This window comes from Chiloscyllium punctatum, chromosome 41, assembly GCF_047496795.1.
Source record: "Chiloscyllium punctatum isolate Juve2018m chromosome 41, sChiPun1.3, whole genome shotgun sequence".
In the NCBI taxonomy this organism is placed as follows: domain Eukaryota; kingdom Metazoa; phylum Chordata; class Chondrichthyes; order Orectolobiformes; family Hemiscylliidae; genus Chiloscyllium; species Chiloscyllium punctatum.
The window spans coordinates 64248658-64271706 of NC_092779.1; the positions used below are offsets into that span (position 1 = coordinate 64248658).

Sequence of the window (23049 nt, forward strand, 5' to 3'; positions counted from 1 at the left end):
TGATGGTATAAAATTGGTTAGGATTATGTGTTGAGGAGGATGCAAGTAGATTTCGGAGTTATTAAGACAAGTGAGTGTGCAAATGAAAAATTATTGACTTGGATGTGAAAAACAGAAGGGAAGAGTGTTATTTAAATGATGATATATTGGGAATATTGGATATATAAAGAGATCTGGGAATCCTTGTACACATGTTAGTGAAAGTAGACCACGAAGTATGGTAAGCAATTCGAAAGACAAATGGTATAATGGGGCCTTCATTGCAAGGAGCTTTGAGTTCAGAAGTAGGAATGTCCTACTGCAGTTACACAGGACCTTGGTGAGAGCATGTCTGAAGGATTGCATGCAGTTTGTTTTCCCTATCAAAGAAAGGATACACTTGCCATAGAGGGAGTGCAGCACAGCTTCACTAAGTTGATTCCAAGAATGGCATGACTTTTGTATGAGGAGAGATTGGTTCAACTGGGCCTGTATTCACTGGAGTTTAGGATGAGAGGGGATCTGACTGAAAAATATAAAATTCTAACAGGGTTGAACAGACTACATACAGGGAGGATATTTCCTCTGGCTGAGGAGTCTAGAACCAGGAGACACACTCATGATGCAGGATAGATTGCATAGGACTGAGATGAGTAAATATTCCTTCACTCACAGAGTAGTGAATCAATGACATTCTCTATCACAGAAGGCTGTGGAGGTCAAGTCACTGAATGCATTCAAGAAAGGGATAGATACTTATTTAGATTTTAGAGATGTTAAGGGGAAGGGGGAGAAAGTAGGAGTATGGCATTGAGGTAGACGATCAGCCATGATTGAGCAGGCTTGAATGGCCAAGTAACTTACTTCTTTTCTGAGTTGCTATTTTCCTATGTTTCTATTAAAAGCTGGAACCTGCTCCCTCAAAAGCTAAATGAGTTCGATTGACTGACAATTTTAAAACAATGAGAAATTTTTGTCATAAGTGGTATCTTTGCGGGTGGTAGTGTGGCTCAGTGGTTAGCAATTAACACCGCTACTTCACAGAGCCAGGGACTCAGATTCTCACTCTTATCCTCAATATTTCCTGAAAGGTTGGCAGTGACTTTGTAAAGCTCTATGCTACCATTCTTTAATCACAAGCCCAGATGTTATCTATGGGCTACTCAGTTATCAAAAGAATCACAACCAAAATCCAATCCTTGCATAAACTTTCCAGCAAGGATCCAGTTGAGAAAGTCATCTGGATTTTCGCTCGTTCAAAAGGCACAAGATTTGTGGCCCTTTACCACAGTTCAAGCTTTAAACTGACCAAATATCGAGAGATTTTGGTTTTCCATATTTACCTAATGAGGCAGGAACCTTGTTTTTATGGTTTATGGCAGATGTGAAAGGAATTTCTTTTCTCAAAGGTTTATTTGGAATCCTCTTCCACAGGAAGCAGTAGAGGCTAAGTTACTAAATCAATGCAAGGAGGAGTTGAGCAGATTTTTCACAAGAGAATCAAGGATTTCAGCCAGTGCTGCTTAGACCACAATTGGATAACCCATGATCGTATTGAATAGTGAAGTCAACTAAAGGGTCGAATGGCCCACTCCTGCTTCTACTTCCTATGATCCTATGCCGAAGAGATTCTGAACACTCTTGAATGGATATGTATCATTCTGAGCTCATCCAGATTGCAACCTTCCAAAACCTTTTTTTCCTGCAACTCTGACCTCTTGTGCAGTCCCCATTTCTGCAATCTTTCCATTCTTACTTTCAACATTCTATGCTCAAAGCTCTGCAATTGCGATCTCAACCCCACCTCTTCTCTCAAAAAAAAACAAGAATACATCTCTTCCTCTTCTTGTAAATAAAAACAATTTTAGATCCCCATCCCAATATCTCCTTTGGTTTAATGTCAATTTTGATTTAAACTTCTTTAAAGTGCTTTTACATATATTGCTATATTAAAGAGGTGCTTATATAAGTGAAAATTGTTATTGAAAGTCTTTTCTTACACCAAACTTCACAGATAATGGCGCATAATTATATCAGTTAAAGCTTTTAGTATACCTATTTTAAAGTTAACAATCATGGAACCATGTCTTCGGTTCATACAGCTTAAGGATTTTAATTCAGCTTTCCTACTATTGAACTTGAAATATTAGAATACTGCAATGCTTCAAAAATTTCAATACATTAATATGCAAGGCATGCACAATTGCAGACATGGAAAATTAGAAAATGTTGGATTCAGCATATGTTATTCTTACCATAAAATTGTTATGGGGCAGTCGGCTATTTGGGCTAACTCAGTGCCAATCTCTTACCATTTCCTTGTATCCTTGCATATTATTTAAATAAAATCAGTCATCCAATACCATCTGTAATGCCTCAATTAAACCTGCCTCCACCACACCTCTGCTGAGTTTGTTTAACTCAAAACATCTCGCAAGTAACTTAATTCTTGCTCTGTTAAGATATAACCTATTCGATTACAGGTGCCATCGCCCTTAAAGCCAGTTTCTTGACTGTTCTAGGAACCTAAAGACCTCCTTCTTGCATAATGTTTCCATCTATGCATTCCACCTAGCATTCTGGAGTCAAGTTGATGTCCACAGAAACACCTGTACGTTCCTAAAGAATTGCTTATTGGTACGACCTTTCTGCACAGCAGGGTCACCTATGGTGCCACAGGCTGTCGCTTACTGAACTCCTCCTCACCAATATCCAGAATGGAAAACCAGTTACTGAGTAGAACCTCTGGGGACTCCAGCACTACCTGCTCATTTCACTTATCCTGCTGGCGGTCACCCATTCTTCACGCTTGCCCCCAATATGCAGTGGCCATCCGTCTGAATGTGCTAGCTACACAGTTCTCTATCTCTCAGATGCAACTTAGTGGCTCCAGCCATTGGGAGTTCCAAAACCTGCAACTCAATTTATGAAGCCAGTGATACTTCCTACACACTAACAGGTCATAATAAGCATCCATGCCATTCTACTTGACTCAGCTGAGCTGCCCCACCATATCTAAGAAGGTAGTAAGTTAGTTACTTTAACCCCTCACCTAAAACCAGTGGAAAATAGAATATTTTTACACTCACAGATTGGATCCTTCCCTTCCCTGTGCTAGTTTAGAAATAGTCTTTTTTCCCCCCAACTTACTGTCATTGAAACAATCCCGAACAGCAGTCACTCAACAAGCAAATTACAACTATCCTGTGATGTCATTTACCAACATTTTCTTTTCTTATGGTTTTCTTTGATGTAGTCCCAGCACCTCACAGTGCATAAGGGAATATCTCCAAGTCCTCCTCTTTCCCCACTGGGAAGTCAGGGAAAAGAAATGAAAACGTATGATGAGATCAGATTTAGGAGTGGAAAAGACAAAAATTGGAGACTAAGTCCATAATATTTTTCAGTTCACCTCAAGAGCAGATGATAATACAGCCAATGTTCTAGAAAGAAAATAAAAAGGGTAGAGGTAGGACTAGAAAAGAACATTCCACAGTGTTTTGCATAACAGTTTCACATTGGTACCATGGCACCATTCTTTATTTAGAAAGCAGTGGAGTTGAAGTTGCTGAGAGTGAGAACAAGTTCAACCAAAGGCACGTGGTGATGGATGAGTAGGGCCTCTTTACAATGAAGTAGAACAGAGAAACTGGCTGGTAGGGTGTTGAGGTGGACGGATTAGATGTGCATAGTAAACAGCAAGTAGTTGGGCCAGAAAACAGTTGAAATTATGTATGGCAACAGAAAAGTCTCAAAGTTGCTACACAACAGGAGACAAAAAAAAAACAAAGATAGAAGAAACAAGTTCACGGGAACTGACACAAAGTACTAATTTAATGACAGCGTGTGCAGAATGTAATTTTAAAAGACAACGGCATACATGTTTAAAATCTAATGAAAACAGAAACTATACATCAATTCCATCTTCCGTAGACCATACACCATGATATAGAAGCAGTTGGCCCAGAGACTGTACCACTATTCAATCATAGCTGACATGATTCTCAACCTCATTCTGTCTTCTCCCAGTAACCCTCGATTCCCCTAATCAAGAAACTATCTTGGCCTTAAAGACACTCAATGACTTGGCCTCCACAGCCTTTTGAGACAATAATTTCCACAGATTCACTACCCTGGAGCTGAAGATTTCTCAGTTCTAAAGGGTTACCCCTTCACTCAGAGGCTGTGCCCTCAGGTCCTAGTATCTCCTACTAGTGGAAATATCTTTACATCCACTATTATACAAGTTTCAAATCAGATCTCCCCCTCATCCTTCTGGTGTATAGACCCAGCCCCTCAACTGTTCTTCATCACAACCCCTTCAGCTGCAGGATCAGTCTTGTTGCATTTCAACCCCCAACCTGACATTGGGCCAAAACTGCTCACAATATTCCAAATTCGGCCTAAACACGCTTATGCAGCCTCACAGTACCTCTGTTCATGTATTCCTAACCCCTCAAAACGAATGCTAATGTTGCATTGCCTTCATAAATGCCAACTGAAAACACATGCTAATCTTAACAGAATCCTGAACCAGGGGCTCCAAAGTTCCTTTGTGCTTCAGATTTCCAAAACCTTCCCCCATTTAGTAAATGGTCTATGCCTCTAAACTTTACAAAAGTAAATTTACACTTTCCCACTTTGTCCCATCTGTTGCTTCTTTGCCCTGTCCTAAACTTTCTGCAATATCCCCACTTCCAACACTACTACCCCTCCACCTATCTTTGTGTGACCTGCAAAATTGGCAGCACCACCCTCAAGTTCTTTCATCCAAATATACAAACATGAATAATTGTGATCCCAACACTGACTGCTGTGGAACTCCATCATCACTGGCTGTTCTCCTGAAAAAAGCCAGTTTTCTCTCCCCCCCCCCCCCCCCCCCCCACTCTGTCAGTCAGCCAATCCTCTACCAAGGTCAGTACCTTGCCCAGAGCATCATGGGCTCTTATCTTTGCAATTCATGGGTACGCCTAATTTTCCCTCCACCCATCCATTTGCACATTCGCTTTTACTATCAATTTTCCTCCAGTGGTCTTGCTTTGCACATTTCAGCATCTGACAGTTTCATTTATCGCATGAATGCCCTGTATAGAATTGCTTCCTTCTAATTGGAAAGCACTTATCCTATAAAATGAACTTTTAGCAGAGCCAAACAAATTTTAAATTGCTGGATCCATTTTTATGCACCAGATCATCACTACAATTGTTCACCAGATAGGCAATTTCTTAAAAAAAGTATTTATTAGTAGGAAACTTGACTGTGCCATGGGTTTCTATTTAACTAAAGAAACCGATTTTATTACATGGTAGGTAATATGACTATTTTAACCTGTCACTATTCAATATCAAATACCAAAAGGAAAAATAAAAACTTTATAAGTAGTAATTTATTACACAAAATGGTGTATACACTAAAATGAGAACAAAAGCATAAATTCTTAAATATACATTTTCCTGGAATGCATTTACATGCCAAAAAAGACAAAACCTTGTCCATCAATTTTATTGACTACCTAACTATAGTTCCTTATACAAAAAAGGAATATTTTAAACACGCAATTATCAAAATATGCATGAAACATTCCATAAGACCACTCGTACTAAAGACAGGATGGCAGTTCAGATAACTGGCAGTTCTTTGCAGCACTGTATGCAGGGGAAATAAGTCTCCCTCCCCTTTGGCGTCAGCAGCTTTTTAAAGCAGTCTAGAATAATATATCTAATCTTCTTTATCAGACACAATCTCAGAATTCTCATCGAGAGATGCTCCTTCTGTAGCCTGCTCTGGCTCAGCTTCCTGGTCATCAGCACTCTGTGCAGTTAGCTTCTGTTTGAAATTATAGAGAAATGATAGTCAGAATAAAAGATATTAGCCAAACTAAAGTAGCACTGTTTAATACATCAATCATGCCTGCAGTCTAATTAAACAATAGGGCAATGCAACTTGTAGAAACTTGCTGACAACTAGGACAGAGTTAATTAATGGAACATGCACAATTAACATTTCAAAGCAAAAATTTAATTTGTACACAACCCTGGACTTACCAGGACATCCACAAAAATCTCAATAATTAGAGTTCATCATATAATTAATTACAGTTTATGCATTCACGCAAGATGCTCAGTGTAGGAATGAAATCAGTACAAAAAGCAGACTGGATATATTACTGGACAAGTAATTTAATGGTTTGTAGTGAATATTCAAGTTCACAACAACAGTTTGATAATTCAGTTAGTAAACTAAAATCAGGAATATACCAAAATGACTAATGGAAATCATGAACCTAATAACTGCTGTGAAACTGGAACTGCTTCAGTCAGATGATGGCCTAGTGGTATTATTGGTAGACTATTAATCCAAAAACTCAGCTAATGTTCAAAAGGGCCTAGGTTCAAATCCTGGATGCAACCTGTAATCTCGAGATGTCCTTCACTTTTTCCTTTTAGATGGATGGTAATGAGGAACACTAGTTCAATGAAAACTGCATCTAAGTATATGAGCTTCAGTAACCTGAAACACCAATGCAAATCTGGCAAAATTACAACACAGTACTACACTCACTTCAAAAACAAAGTGGGATACTGTAGATTGAGCTATACAATCACAAAAAAACCCAACAGACCAGATCAAAACTCTGCAGTCCTACCATAGTTGCAAATAGAAACAGAATTAAACAATCACCTCTATTAATATCCTACCTTCAAATATGGCAAGTTCAAGACAAGTACAAAGAACAAGGCTAGATATGCAGCCAATTTCAACCAGTAACTCAGTATGTAGCCAGCTTGAGATCCTCAAAAATGTGGTCTTAAAAAAATTACTGTGTATCCTTTTTTATAGGAAAGGCTAAGTGCACCAAATAATGCAAATATACTCTAACCTGAAGTCATGAGACTCAAAGCATTACCACTTTTTCTCCGAACAGATGCTGCTAGACGTGCTGAGTTTCCCCTGCATAGTTTGATTCAGATTTCCAGCATCACAGTATTTAGATTTTACTTATTGCAAATGTAATGGGGCCCAAACAATAACCTAGTTGTAGTGCTGGAGATAACTAGAGGGACAACTTAATCTGCAATTAACTGTTCCTAGACAGCTTCAATCCTGGCTTTCAGACATTGAGAACTCCACACAAAAGACAGGAAAAATCTAAGCCAACTAATCATCACCCAATTTTGTAATAAAAACTTACAGAAGTGATAAAATGAATAGTCTGCAATGCTATCAAAATATTGCTCAGTTTGGATTTCATGAGGACCATCTAGCTTTAATATTTCATTAAGACTTGATCCAAACTAGATAAAAAAACATTCCCGTGAGGTAGTCAACTTATTGCTTTGACAAGACAGCATTTGACAGGGTGCGGCATCAAGACACCAGAGTAAAAAACTGAAGTTGAATATGCAACTTCGGGGTAACAGTCGGCCAAGTGGCCTCTCACACCTGCTGCACCATTTGAAGGTGGTCATGACTGACTGGAGTAGAAGCTACAATCCTCTTTCCTGCTCAACTATTGTATTCTGATGCCTAGTTAGTCATGAATCTGACTGTTTGGATCGTTCTCTGGGGAAATGAACTTGCAACCCTCAAAAAGGCTTTTCCTCAACTTTGCCCTCTACCAGTCAGTATGGCCTTCCTTCTTAGTTCCTTTTTTCATCCTATATATATTTTGGTTCCTGCAGCCCCAAGACTACATCTAACTGCTTCTTGAAAACATTCAATATTTTGGCCTCAACCACTTTCTGTGGCAGAGAATTCTAAAGACTTGCCATGCTTGGAGTGAAGAAATTTCTCATCTGTCCTAAATGGCCTTCCTCTTAGCCTTAGACCATGACCTCAGTCATCAGGGATATCCTTCCTGCTTTTACCCAGTTAGATCCATTGTATGTTGTTTCAAATATAATCTTCACAAGTTAGAAACAAAGCAGTTTAATAGTTGCAAGTTAAAAGTTCAGCTGTGACCATATTTAACTTCAATTTCAGGTGAAAGGACGAGGATGGCAAAACAAGACACAAACAAAATGAATTAAGGGTTACATTGGGTCATTGAGAGACCGAAGAACAGTAACCAAATCATCACTTTCACCACACAGTAAGTCTTCTCACCTCAATCAGATCAGCCATATACTGCACATGCTCTGCTAACTCTGCAAGCTCCTGGTTCTCTTTCTGTAACTTCAAAATTTCTTCATCTTTATGTTCAATTTCTTTATGCAGCTGTAGGGGATGTTCAAAAGGTCACATTTCGAACATTTTCAAGTTTAGTGTTAATTTGAAATAAATAACCTACAAGGGTAACAAGGGTACCTACCTTTTCATTTTCTTGTAAAACTTTGAACAGGGCTTTCCTTCGCTCTTCTGCCAACTCCTTCCAGTAGATGGAACTTGGATTAGCTATAAAAATTAGCAGAACACTTGGTTAAATAAGAATTTAAGTTGACTGCACAACGTTAATACCTTAATTTATTTTGAAACAGCTTTGGAAAATTAAGAAAGTATACGTTTAACTAGAAGTTGATATGCTTCTTTCGTCATGGTTTGACTTTCTGAATTCTCATCACTGCATTCGGTGTTGTCTTGAGCAATCTGTGTGCGCGATTTCTTGCAGTTCTTTGGTTGATCATCATTCCAGTGTTTTCTTTTGGGAGTGTGCTTGTAGGACTGCTAGAAAAATACAAACCATTACTTGGCATCTTGTGCTTTTACTACCAAAACAATAATTCAGACAAGTAAAATATACTGACACAAGTCATCCTTAAAAAGGAATGAAATACTAAAACTGCAATAAAGCATTTCCAAATTTGAACACAAAAAAAAATCTTTGGACAAAGGATCATAATATTGATAACAGTTCTCATCCGCTGCTATATGCCAATTTTACCGAGAATGTAATTATCAAGCAAATTGACCAATTTACAAAATGGCATAAAATTTTCTGGTCAAGAGACATTGGTGCATCAATGAAGCTATGAATCTCTCACAATTATCTCAACATGCAATTCAAGAAACTTGCTCTGTTGCACACAGCAGATTTGAGGTGGCACCAATACATGGTGACTCTGAGGTCTCTCCAGTAGGTCTTATTCTTACGTATCTTACAATCACTCTGCTCTTTTAAACCTAAATTCTGCTATACCTTCTCTGCAGTCGTAACATTCTATGTGCTGCTCTGTTCTATTATCCTTATGTACTTGGAAAGTATGATCTGCCTGTACTGCACAGAAAACAAAACTTTTCACCATACCTAGGTACACGTGACAATAATAAATCAAATCCCCAGGAGGGTCAGCTAATGTAAGTCGGGGTGAGGTTCTGACTCAAGGTATAAAGCATTTTCAAAGAAAAACGTGCATTCCAGAAAGTGGGAAGTGTGGTGAACTCAGTCCGTTCCGCTAGTTTTTAAATTTCTCTGAAAATGGCATTGAAAACTGTCCCACTTACAGGCTATCAAGGATGTCTGGACATTAACTTTCAATTTCAGCCTGAATGGCTGGATTTGTATGCAACTGAAACAAAGCCCTTCATTCCTGCCTCAGGCGACTGTGTGGAGTTTGCACATTCTCCCCGTGTCTGCGTGTCTGCCCCGGGTGCTCCGGTTTCCTCCCACAATCCAAAAATGTGCAGGTTAGGTGGATTGACCATGCTAAATTGTCCGTAGTGTTAGGTGAAGGGGTAAATGTAGGAGTATGGGTCTGGGTGGTATACGCTTCGGCGGGTCGGTGTGGACTTGTTGGGCCGAAGGGCCTGTTTCCACACTGTAAGTAATCTAATCTAAAGTAATCTAATCTAAAAATTTTAGAGGCTCAAAATATAGAAACACATTTTCCAGAGTATCTCCAACAGAAATATGTTTTGACATAAAGACTGACCAGCCTGACATCCTATCGCCAGTAATCACTTGCAAGAACCTGCATTTAGCATATGGATATTGAGATTTGATGCAAACAAATCTACCCTTTATGTCACAAATGAAACGTGGATTATCAACTACTCAGCCAGATTTTGCAATAGCATTCATTCCCATGTTCCTTAAAATGGCACTGGCCCTCTGCTAATACGTTTACTCACAGTAGCAAGGTTTTTGCAAATGCTGCAAGGTTTCATTTTAATGGAGATTGCAACAGTGAAGGTTTAATACTGCTGTTTTAACATCGAGTACACTAGCAAAGTTTATTGTGGTACTGTTGTTCTGACTTGGCTTCGACAATTTTCAATCCTACAGCTAGGGTCTTACGGTGGACAAAAGTTTTGCGAAGCATTGCAAAGAGCTTTAAACCCCATTTAATGTTAAAGCCAGTCACATACCTCAACAGTTTGTGACACCCTTCAAGATGAAGTTACTGAGGAAATGGCGTTTGTGGACAGTAAAGACGGAGAAACTAAGCCTGTAAGGAACTAGATAATGAAGTCAGCGTGACTAATGGGAAGAGTAGGCAGGGAGCAGATCCAGAAGGCAAAGGGAAGGTGGTCTGACGTGCATTTGTTTTAATGCGAGAAGTGTACAAGGCAAGGCAGACGAACTTAGGGCTTAGATTAGTACCTGAGAGTATGATTAGATTCCTTACAGTGTGGACATGGGCCATTTGGCCCAGTAGGTCCATACTGACCATCCAAAGTGTAACCCACCCAGACCCATTCTTCTGCATTTCCCTCTGACTAATGCACTTAACACTATGGGCAATTTAGTACGGTCAATTCACCTGACCTGCATATCTTTGGATTGTGGGAGGAAGCCAGAGCACCCAGAGGAAACCTACGCAGACATAGGGAGACCGTCAGTCTGTGTGGAGTTTGCACTGTCACCCGAGGCGGAAATCGAGCCCAGGTCCCTGGCACTGAGAGGCAGCAGTGCTAACCACTGAGCCACCGTTATTGCTATTACTGAGATTTGGTTGAGGGAAAGGCAAGATTGACAACTAAATATCCCTGGATGTCAATGCTTCAGGTGAGACAGAGGTGGTGGTGGTGGCATTACTGGTCAGAGGATATCAGAGCTGTGCTGAAGGAGGCCACTAGGGAGGATTTAAGCAGTGAGGCAATATGGGCACAGCTCAGAAATAGGAAGGGTGGGGTAACAACGTTGGAGTTGTAGTACAGCTGCCCAACAAGTATGAGATAGAAGTACAAAAGTAGACAGATTATGGAAAGATGTAGAAGCAACAAGGGGATGATGGGAGATTTTAATTTTCCCAACATTGACTGCGATTTACTTAGGGTTAGAGGTTTAGATTAGATTGGAATCCCTACAGCGTGGAAACAGGCCCCTGGGCCCAACCAGTCCACACCGACCCTCCGAAGAGTAACCCACCCAGACTCACTTTCCGCTGACTAATGTGCCTAACGTTATGGGCAAGTTAGCATGGCCAAGTCACCTAACCCGCATATCTTTGGACTGTGGGAGGAAACCCACTCAGACACTGGGAGAATGTGCAAACTCCACACATATAGTCACCAGAGGCTGGAGTTGAACCTGGGACCCTGGTGCTGTGAGGCAGCAGCCACCGTAAGGAGCATCCAGAAGGGTTTTATAGATCAGTGTATAAATAGCCCAACTCAGGAAGGGGCCAAAGTGGACCTGGCATTGGGGAATGAGACCGGCCAGCTGGGTGAAGTTTCAGTAGGGGATTACTTCAGTAGGTGATCACTATTCCCTAAAGTTTCAGAATACTCATGGACAAAGACAAGAGTGGTCCTAAAGGAAGGATGCTAAATTGGGGGTTGGGGACAGCTATAGCGACATTTGGCAGGAGCTGGGGAATGTGGACTGGGAGAAGCCGTTTTACGTTACAACCACATTAGATATGTGGGAGGCTTTTAAAGAGAGTTTATTTAGAGTGCAGGACAGACATGTCCCTGTGAAAATAAGGGATAGAAATGGCAAAAGCTTAGGGAACCATGAGTGATAGGTGAAACAGAGACTAACTAAGAGGGAAAAGGAAGCATACATAAAAAGGTCTAGGTGACTGAAAATAGACGAAGCTTTGAAAGAATAATTAGGAAAGTAGGACAAATCTGAAACAAAGAATTAAGAGGACTAAAGGGGTCATGAAATATCTTTAGCAAACAGGTTAATCCCAAAGCCTTTTATTCATATACAAGGAGCAAGAGTGTAACTAGAGCAAGTGTTGGCCCACTCAAGGGCAAAGGAAGAAAGTTGTACATGGAGTCAGAAAGTGGGTGAGATTATTAATGAGTACTTAGTCAGTATTCACTGAGGAGAAGGGCATTACGGATGTTGAGATTAGGGATAGATTTTTGAATACTCTAGGTAAAGTTGGCATAAGGAGGGAGGAAATGCTGGGTATTCTAAAAGCCATGAAGGTGGACAAGTCCCCAAGTCTGGATGGGATCTATCTCAGGTTACCAAGGGAAGTGAGGGGAGAAATAGCTGGGGGCTTAACAGATATCTTTGCAGCATCCTTGAACACAGGTGAGGTCCCAGGGGACTGCAGAATTGCTCATGGTGCTATCCTTCTTAAACAAGGGGACAAGGACAATCCAGGTAATTATAGATCAGCGAACATAATGTCAGTGATAAGGAAGCTGCTGGAGAACATACTGAAGGATAGGATCTATTTACATTGGGAAGAAAGTGGGCATACATGTGATGGACAGATTGTTTTCAGCAGGAAAGGTCATAGCCTACCACCTTGATACAATTCTTCAACGAAGTGACAATGTTGATTGATGAGGGAGAGCTATAGATGTCACATACATGGAAGGAGTTTGACAAGGTTCCCAAGGTAGGCTGAGGAAGTGAAGTCGCATGTGGTCCAGGGCATTCTAGCTAGATGGATAGAGAACTGGCTGGGCAACAGCAGACAGTAGTAGTGGAAGGGAGTTTCTCAAAATGGAGAAATATGACCAGGGGTGTTCCACAGGAATCTGCGCTAGGACCACTTGTTTGTGAATATACATAAATGATCGTGAAGAAGGTGTAGGTGGTCTGATTAGCAAGTTTGCAGATTACACAAAGATTGATGGAGTAGCAGATTGTGAAGGAGACTGTTAAGAGAATGCTGCAGAACATAGAACGGAAAGTTGGGGGAGAAATAGCAGATGGGGGTTCAATCTGGGCAAGTGGGAGGTAATGTATTTTTGAAGATCAAATTCTGAAGCAAACTATACAGTAAATGGAAACATGCTTGGGATAATTTATGTAGAGAGATCTGGGTGTTCAGGTGCATTGTACCCCTGAAGGCTGCACTGCAGGTCAATAGAGTGGTCAAGAAGGCACAGTATATTATCCTTCATCAGACAGGGTATTGACTACAAGAGTTGGTAGGTCATGTTCCTATACAATTGTAACTTGGTTCAGCCACATTTGGAGAGGGTGCAGAGGAGATTCGCCAGGATGTTGAAGACACTATAAAGAGGGGTTGAGTAGATTAGGATTATTTTCATTAGAAAGACAGAGGTTCAGGGGGTACCTGATTGAGGTCTACAAAATCATGATGTATCGACAGGGTGGACAGCAAGAAGCTTCCCCCTCAATTACTAGGAGTCACGAGTTCAAGGTGAGAGGGAAAAAGTTTGAGAGAAATATACGGGGAAAGTTCTTTGCGCAGAGGGTGGTGGGTAGCTGGAACACATTGCCTGTGCAGGTGGTAGAGGCAGGCACAATAGCATCATTTAAGCTGTATCTAGATAGATAGATGAATGGGCAGGCAGCAGAGGGATACAGATCCTTGGAAAATAGGCAACAGGTTTACATAGAGGATCTGGATCAGCACAGGCTTGGAGCACCAAAGGCCCTGTTCCTGTGCTGCAATTTTCTTTGTTCTTTGAACCTAGCTATGCTCAATCAGTACTATAAGTACTGCAAAGTAACTGGCAGAGTTGAGGTACATCTAACATGAATCAGTAGCTTGAAGAAAGGTTGTACAGAAATTGGAGAATTTTTTAAAAGTAAAAATGGTACTGTGATGAAAAAATGAAATTATTTTGCATTTGTACACTATGCAAACTAAATTATTACTATCTCAGTTTATTGCAGCCAGCCCTTTTGATCTGTGCAACTCTAATTTAAAGAAACGATAATTAGCGGTTTTGTATTCCAGCTGAACAATTAACCCAAACGGTAGAAATTTACATATCACTTACCTCATTTAGCCTGCCAACAAGCTGATCTGAAGTAGCAAGCGGCTGAATCACTTGTAAAGTTCGCCTCACCGCTGTGTTACTTGTGGTTCCGCTAGTAAAGAAATTCTGAATGGAGAGGAGAAGGAAATTAAAAATATTAACATTTAAGTTTGAAGACTATTCAAAAGTCTATGTCACAGAACATTTGCAGGACTCAAATGAAGTTATGTTTAATTGTACATTTTTTCCTACTTAGAATCATTTGAAAGGCTCATGTTACAGGAGCCACAGCAGCCTGACAACCACAAATTTCTTGTTCACAGTGGAAATGAAGGGAAAAAAAATAAAACACCAAAAATCCCACTTAATTTCTGCTAAAATTACTTAATATTTCAACAAAGAAACTTATACCTACTGTACTGTATCTACAGAGCCCATACAGGGAATTCCCAATTTAGGAACACAACTTATATCCACCCTCATTCGGAAATATAAACTTTAAAAACCAACTCAAACATTTCTTGTACTTTGAATGGCTATATCGGCCTGCATGGTGTTCTAACTGGTGTACAATCAACCTGTGAATGGACGCAACAACTGAACCTGTTTGCATATTTAAGATAATCTGTAGTTAGTAAGCAAACAGGGCAGCACCTTTGTACTATGCCAAGATTGTAATGAAAATCAGCACATCAATTGAGGTCATGGCAATGGCAGTGTCCCTACTACTTTGACAAATCCCACCTGCCTCCAAGGTGGTCATAACTATCTAAAGAGGCTGAGTTTAAAGAAAGTATCAGCACATCAAGTACATAGCAGAACAGACTATCAGCCTCAATGATCAATGCTGGCATTAAGTTCCACACAGGCCTGCTCCAAACCTACTTTATCCAACACTGCCTTTACATCTTATTTCTTTTCCCCATTCAGTAGTTATCCAGCTCCCCCTAAAATCCATTAATTGTATCTACCTTACTCCACAGAGAGCACATCCATGGAGTAGAAAATATCTCAAGTTCCTCAATGGATTTAAGATGACCATCACATTCATGAGGTTGATCACGAGGGGAATATTCCAGGAAATTAAGTCAATTTGTGATGGTAAAGTTTAAAAAAAAGATTGCTGAGACAGATTATATCTGCACTTGTAGAGCCATGGATTAATCAGGGACGGGTCAGTCATATTTTACAAATTTGATTTTTTTTTTGAGGTAACCAGGATTGGAGGGCATATGGGCTTTACCAAGGTTTTTGATAACAGCTCTCAGGGCAGACTGGTCAAAAAAAGAACGAACTGATGGGATCCAAGGCAGCGTGGCACATTGGATCCAAAACTGGCTGAGTCTGCAGAAACCCTGAAATAGACTCCCAGTTACACATGCATCCCTCTAACATCACCTTTTGCTTCCTGCCCGTGAGCCCGTGCTATTTGTGGTGTACAAAATGGACTTAAACATGTGGGATTATAATCTGAAATTCATTGATGATGCAAAGTTGGTAGTGGCAAATAGTGAGGTTATCAATGGTCCAGTCAGTTGGGAGAAGCAGCGTCAAATGCAATTTGAACCAAAAAGGGTATTGCACTTGGGGGAAGGCCAACAAGGCAAAAATGTTACTATGAATGGTAGGACCCCGTAGTGGAGATTAGAGGATCTTGATGCACTTATCCACAGAGGAGAGAGATAAGGTAGCATGTAGAATAATTTCCTTTAATAACACAAACATAGAATACAAAAGGCAAAGAGGTTATGCTGGAACTGAAGAAAATACTGGTGCGGCCACATCTAGAGTAATGCATGCAGTTCTGGTCACATTGTGGGAAAGATGTGACTGCACCACAGAGGAGGGTGCAGGATTTACCAGGATGTTGGAGGGGTTGAGCTGAGCAAAGTTTGGACAGGTTGGTGCTGTTTTCTTTGGAGCAGCAAAGATGGAGGGAAGATTTGACAGAAGTATACAAACTTATGACATACAGAGTCAGCACTTTTTCCATTGGTAGGGGTGTCAATAATCAAGGGGCATAGACTTAATAGAGAGGAGGTGGCTTTTAAAGAACGCAAGAATGTTTTCATCCAGCTGATGGTGAGAGCCTGGTACTCACTGACTGAAAAGGTGGTTGAATGAGAAACTCATAACATTTAATCAGTATTTAGAAATTCACGTGCACTGTCATGACCTCCAGGACAATGGGCCAAAAGCTGAAAAATGTGATAAATGTGTTCAAACATCTCACGGACCAAATGACGACCTTCTGTTCTGTAAATGTCTGAGTTACAGCATGTGAGAAAGGAACAGAATAAATAGGAAGTAAACAGGAGTGTAACAATATGGTTTTTCAAACTTGGTCTGGTTTTACTCCTGTAAATGCTTAGGAGCAGGGCACCAAGCTGTGACACTATCTAGTTTAAAATGCCACAATATGCTTTAATGTTCACCTATGATATTATGTACATCCAAGTACCCTGCTTAACAAAACACAAAAAATTAAGTTTTCAAATACTAAACTAACTTCACAATTAAGTCACAAGATGTACCAAATATTCATTTAAAATAGTCCAAAAGCAAATTAGTATCACTAATCTAACCAGAGATTTTGTGGTACAGTATCCCTGCCTCTGGGCAGAAAGAATCAGTTTCAAATGAGACTCTAGAACTGGATGGCAAGTTGTGCTCGTTACATGATTGAAGATCAAATTGTAAACCCTTTCCACATATATCATTGGTGAGTCCATAGAATCCCTACAGTGTGGAAGCAGGCCTTTCAGCCCATCAAGTCCACACAGACTCTCTGAAGAGCATTGTGCCCTCACCTACATCCCTTATCCTATCACTGTAACCCTCATTTCCCATGGCTAACCCACCTAGCCTGCAAACCTTTGGACTGTGGGAGGAAGCTGGAGCACCCGGAAGTGGTGGAGGCTAGTACAATTGCAACATTTAGACGGGCATTTGGATGGGTATATGAATAGGAAGGGTTTGGAGGGATACGGGCCAGGTGCTGGCAGGTGGGACTAGATTGGGTTAGGTTGGACTGAAGGGTCTGTTTCTGTGCTGTACATCTCTATGACTCTAAATCCACTCAATGTACCAAGGTGCGAATTTAACTTGGATCTTGGTGCTGTGAGGCAGCAGAGTTAATCACTGAGCCAACTGTGAATAGCAAAGATGTCCAGTTTCTTTTTGTTACGTGGCTGACTGAAGAGATTCCCTTTCAGGCATGTAACAAAAAGAAACGGGACATCGTTGCTATTCACAGTTTCAGACTACAATATACAAATCAAAAAAAGTGCATGCAGCCATAACAACTTTGATTCCTTGTGAAGCTGGCAAGCTCAATGTGAATCAAATTAATGGCAACAGCAGGACTTTAATCCACATACCAGGTGAAGTGGATTTGGGTCTTGCTTACATGCCCTACTCATGTGGGTATTGTGCCACTGCACTGAGCCTACATTTGAACAGAGAACTTGAGGGGGATGAAAACCCAGTCATACAATTCTATGTGAAATGCATCACTACCAACAGACCAAACGCTTCACAATATCGAAACTACAAGTAGTTCTGTCTGGTGGAGGTTGGTCTTCTACTTTACACGGTCATACATTACAACTAAAGTGCAGGACTAAGCCATTTGGCCCAACAGATCCATCTGCGTCACAAGTCTCCTCCTACCCTACATCATTTCATGCACGTTATTTTCACTTGTATATTTAATGCCCCATTGCATCACAGTTCCAAATGGTTTTAAAATCCTCCACTCAACTAGCTAAATTTCACAAACCCCAGTGTAAGTTATATTAAAATAATCTTAGGCCATTAGACCTAACAGCTGAAATTAGGCCATTCAGTCCATCGAGTCTGCTCTGCCATTCAATCATGGCTTGATACTTTTCTCAAAATCATTCTCCCACTTTCTCTCCATAACCTTTCATCCCCTTGACAATCAAAAACCTATTTACCGGATCTTAAATATACTCAATGACCTGGCCTCTACAGCCTTCTGTGGCAGTGAATTCCATAGATTCACCATACTGGCTGTAGATGTTTCTCCTCATTTGTTCTAAAGGATCTTTCCTTTACTCTAAAGCTGTGCCCTTGGTCCTAGTCTCTCCTACAAATGGAAACACCTTCCCAACGTCCACTCGGTCCAGGCCATTCAGTAGTCTTCACATCAGCAGAGTAGAAAACCAGATTTCACTGGTCCAAGGCAAACACTACAGCATATTAACCCTAACACTTGAATCGGGCCTACTAAGCTATTTTGGTCTGGATTGCAGGACTGAGTTTATCACTTTACTTGACCCTGGTACAAACGGCTTTTATTTATTAAAGTTGGAATCCATTAATTTTCCCTAATGATTAATTAAACTTCCACCATTAAAAAAAACTAACAAAGGTAGATTAAAGGCATGATTAGGATTGATGCAAGTTGTATTCATGCATTACACTGCAAGCGTGGGAAAATAATTTATCCTGTACTGTATACGTGTAGCAACAGAATTCCCACGGTAAAGTTGTTTCACTACAGATTGTGACTCCTATGCTGGACACACCTTACCAAGCGTGGGAAAGTGCTACACAATAGATTACAGGCATCATTAAAGATTAAACCGTGCAGATTAGTTATTTCTCTCAAAGTGAACATGTGCCAACAAATGCTGTCTCAGCAGTTAACCATCACTTATAAAACAGTACCTTGAGTACAATAACCTTGAAGTAGTACATATTTTGTAAGTTTTATACATGTTATGCTAGATTGACCTTTGAAGAGATTACATTTAATTTCAACCCTTCATTGCAGGTTGAAAAATTTAACTAATGGCAGAATGTCAGGCGAATTAAAATGAAGCTCATTACTCACATTCACTGTATATTGGATTGCTATTCAAACACACTGTGTGCATTTTCATAATGCCCATTTCCAGAAGCCAGGCTGTCTTCCTGGAATCTATGTAGATCCTTTAAAATACATTGTTATTGTTCCCAATTTTTGACTTACCTTTATGGTTTGAGTACGTTTATTGACATCAAGTGTGTGCTTCGTATTGGAGGTCATTGTTAAAACTGGAGGTGGGACGGGGCGAGGGGAAGATAGACAAAACAAGTTTAAGCAAGTCAGGCAAAAACAGCAACTTTTAAAACAGTCCAGAAATGTGCAAATGCTTTTGATTATTTTTTTAAAAACACATACTCCATTGACAAACAGTACAAAAGAGATGGCTGGCCTTCCTACAGGTTTTGTATCATCGTAACTCTGATAATGCAGAGGGATCTGGATGCCCTCTTGCATACATCACAGGTTATTTTCCAAGTAGAGCAAGTAGTAACTAGGAAAGTTAATAAAACGTTATCGTTTATCACAGGGAAATTGAATACAAACGTAGGCAAGTTGTGCCTCCGTTACGGGGGACACCAGTAATACTGCATCAGGAGTACAGCACACAATATTGATCACCTTATTTAAGAAAGCAAGAAATATGCTAGAAGCAGGTCAGAAGTTTTAGTAAACTAACATCTAGGATGAGAGGTTGTCTTATGAGGAAGAATTGCACTGGCTAAGCTTACATGCTCTGGAGTTTAGTAGTTGAAGTGACTTTATTGAAACAAGATCTTGAATCGTCTTGGCAGAATAAATGAGACTGGTGAAGAAATTTCCTTTTAATGGGAGAATCTAAAACTCTTAATCAGGATCATCCATTTAAAACAGAGATAAGGCAATTTTTAAAAAAAAAACTTTAGTTCTCGCCAGCTGCTGCCTTTTCAGTAAGGGAGCCCTTGAATATCTTTAAAACCAAAAACAGATAGGTGTTTTTTGTCAAGCAAGGGAGCAAAAGATTCTGGTTAGGCAGGAATTTGAATTTAACATCTCAATATGGTCATGGTGGATCTGGTTGTATGATGGAGTAGGATCATGTCCCAAAATAGGATATGAACTGACAAACTTCTAACCTAAAGCCAAATGCACTATTACGGCATGGTTGTCATTTGATATGATTTGACGAGAAACCCAAAAAATGATTTGTTTGAGAATTTCAAGGCAAGATTTGCAAAGTGAAATTCAAAGCTCCTTTTTAAAAAAAAAGGCTTTGTTACAATGACACATAATATTATATCAAGTATATCCTTGATATTAAAAAGCACACTTCAACCAGTTTTCTCATCTTGGACACATTATGCTAGCTAACTATCAAAAGAGGCTCTGATAAGTCAACTGTAAAGTCTGAAATGTAACTGTAGGAAAACGCAAATGAATTGAAAAATCATACACCATGAAACCAACAAGAATGCAATGATTACAAATACGGAAAGCCAATTTTCTAAAACTAAGCAATGGAAAAGATGCGCTTATTTCAGTTCCACATCTTTTCACAAATTATGCTGATAGACAATGTACTAATTAATCAGTGGCTTTTCTGCGCCAAGAATACAGATCTAGAAAAACAAGTAAGGTTTGAAATTGATGAATGGCCCTTATTCCAAGCACTCTATGCAATCATCTCCAAAGTTTATAGGGTCAATGCACCATCTTAAAAAGGATACTCCAGTGGATTGGAACACCACCGTAAAGACTTGGGTTTGAACTCAGCCAAAGATAATGAACAGAAGGGTCACAAAATTGCTTCAGGCAATCTTGTACCAGGTGGCAATGACTAAGTTTAGAGCCCGGATCTAATGTACTGCAATTTGACACTAATTACTCAGCTTTTCACACAGTGCCTACTAAAAAGGCTGACAAAAGCTGAAATGCTACACAGGCCATAGAAATTAAGCATTGATGTAGAGATCAATGTTTAGCCAGAATAAGAGCAGCTTTGTCCCCACACTACTCTGAATTGATCTGCTCATCAAGCAGTTCTAAAAACCTCCACCTTCCAGAGGTTGAACATTTAGAAAGATGGCTCAAGTTTGTTTTTAAAAATAAAGTCTGTATTGAAATGTTTTATACTAATCATATGCCAGAATCTGCACAAAATATTTAATTTCACCTATCTCCCGTGGAATATTTAGGTGAAAGAACCCACTTTAAAAATATAGAGATCAAGAAGAGACCATTAGCCCTCAACTGGCAAGTTTGCTACATGCCAATAAGCTGAGAGCACATTAATGCTTCTTCCCCAACCCACATAAAAACAAACTTGCGTTGGTCTCAGAACATGGACTCTTAAGGGTTGACATTTCATATCATTGCACAAGACAGTGCACATGTGCTCCATTGTTATATATGCAAACCATTTTACAAAAAAGGAAGGAGATTCAGCAGTGATGTATGGAAACAGATTAAATGTTTCTTTCAGCTACAATAACTAACATTCCTATAGGAGTACTTTTTCAACCTGATCCCAATCATTTGTGGATACACACTTCTATTTTACAGTAATTCACTACATTTAAAAAGGACAACAGCTTGCCTTGGAATTCTTTGGCTGACCTGATGTCTAACCACGAATTAGAAGACTTCCCCCGCCTCCCGCACCACACGTCTCTAGCTGCCTGCTACTGGTGGGTACTCAAGGAGGGACAAAACAGCGAACTTACAGTCAGGAATAGTTAACTGATAATGAGTCACCCCCCCCAAATATCATGAGAAGCCACATCAGCAAGAAGCAGTACACCTGAATGAGAATTAAAAATACTGGCAGACTTTTAATTCAGAATGTGAATATTCCTACTTCGCTTGGAATACTGGGAGAGACCCCCCCACCACAACCCCACACACACCCCCCCCACCCCCAGTCACCTCACACACTGTACTGTAGTGAGCTCCGACAGGCCCTTGAATGGGGGGAGTCAGGAGCCATTCAGGACAGGACTGCACACCTCAGTTTACACAATATTGTTACTAATAAGAACAGTCGCCGAAGACTCACCCCCAGTCCGTATTAATCTCCCCCCCTCAGGGGGTAGATGAGTGTATGCAGCACAGACACAGTCTTCCCCGGGAGCCAGACACTCCAACCACCGACACTCGCGCTCTCTTCCTCCGGGTATTTTTTTTGCCGCCTTTGGCTCGATGTTAAAATAAATCCCTGCGTCACATGACAGGGGCGGGCGACGCGAAAGGCTTTCTGGGTGCGCTGCCTCCACTACACAAAATACAGTTTTATTAACACCCCCCCCCCAAAAAAAAATCAGGAAAGCAAACAGCGTTGTGCTGCCTAAATTGTGTGTGTTATTAAAACATTTAAGGTTGACTTGTCGATGGAAGGGGCGACTGGGCGGGAGTGCCGTCATGTCACCTGACTCCCCATCCCAAACAGATTTCATGGAACTTTGCGGCGAGAGTGACAAAAAAGGACGTCATATGGAAAATACAGTGCAAAATCAGGACATTAATTCTTATTTAAGGTTTATCAATACTACCCTCTTATCTTCTCTAATGCACTTGTCTAGCCTCCCCTCAAGTTTTCTTCAACTGCCTCGTGGCAGTAAATTCCATGTTTTTGTTATATTCGGGTAAAACAGTTTCGTCCGAATTTCTTTTTGGTTACTTGATGACTGAAAACGTCTAGTTTTGCTACCTCAAAGTTCCTGAACTCCATCATACCCGTTACTCACTGTTCCCCCAATAATCTTCATAACCCGTCAACCACATAGATATTTTTCTACCTCACCCTGAAGCATCCTATTTCTACAATAGTATGTTCTATTTTTTTTAGGGAAAATAATTCATCGGCTGGAAAGCGGCTTGGAGTTTCGTGAAGAAATAATGGAAATACGATAAGAACACCAGATCTTTCCATCCCAATTCCACCCGCAGCAAAACTTCGTTAGGCTGTTCTTCCACAATAAGCTCCGAAACATCAGTAGCATTGAATATTTAATTGCTCAAGTCCCTCTGAATGCAGACTCCTTCCTTTTTGAAATGTTTGGTTGACTATAGTCCTCTCCCCAAACGTTATCAAGCCTCAGCTGCTTTAACCAACAGTAAAATGGTTGAATGCAAGACTTTTTTTTCCTTTCTGAACGACAGTGATAGTATAAAA

The 23049-nt window shown here is 40.3% G+C and overlaps 1 protein-coding gene and 1 long non-coding RNA gene across 2 annotated transcripts in view; both read right to left on the reverse strand.

Annotated features, from left to right (window-relative positions):
• LOC140465092 (uncharacterized) overlaps window positions 1-23049 on the reverse strand; it is a 959861-nt gene that overhangs the window by 482094 nt on the left and 454718 nt on the right. The window lies entirely within an intron of this gene.
• On the reverse strand, window positions 5205-22104 carry LOC140465088 (geminin-like). Its single transcript, XM_072560954.1, has 7 exons — window positions 21934-22104; window positions 19065-19129; window positions 14087-14191; window positions 8485-8644; window positions 8295-8377; window positions 8090-8200; window positions 5205-5809 (listed from the first exon to the last, which is right to left on the reverse strand). The coding sequence occupies exons 2-7, from the start codon at window positions 19119-19121 to the stop codon at window positions 5702-5704; spliced, it is 624 nt and encodes a 207-aa protein (XP_072417055.1). The 5' UTR covers window positions 19122-19129; window positions 21934-22104; the 3' UTR covers window positions 5205-5701.

Excerpts from the sequence above, each read along its gene's own strand:
- LOC140465088 (XM_072560954.1), bottom strand. The coding sequence starts at position 19,121 with ATGACCTCCAATACGAAGCACACACTTGATGTCAATAAACGTACTCAA. Across the intron at positions 14,192-19,064 it reads AACGTACTCAAACCATAAAG|AATTTCTTTACTAGCGGAAC; the intron begins GTAAGTCAAAAA and ends CTCTCCATTCAG. Across the intron at positions 5,810-8,089 it reads ATATGGCTGATCTGATTGAG|AAGCTAACTGCACAGAGTGC; the intron begins GTGAGAAGACTT and ends AATTTCAAACAG.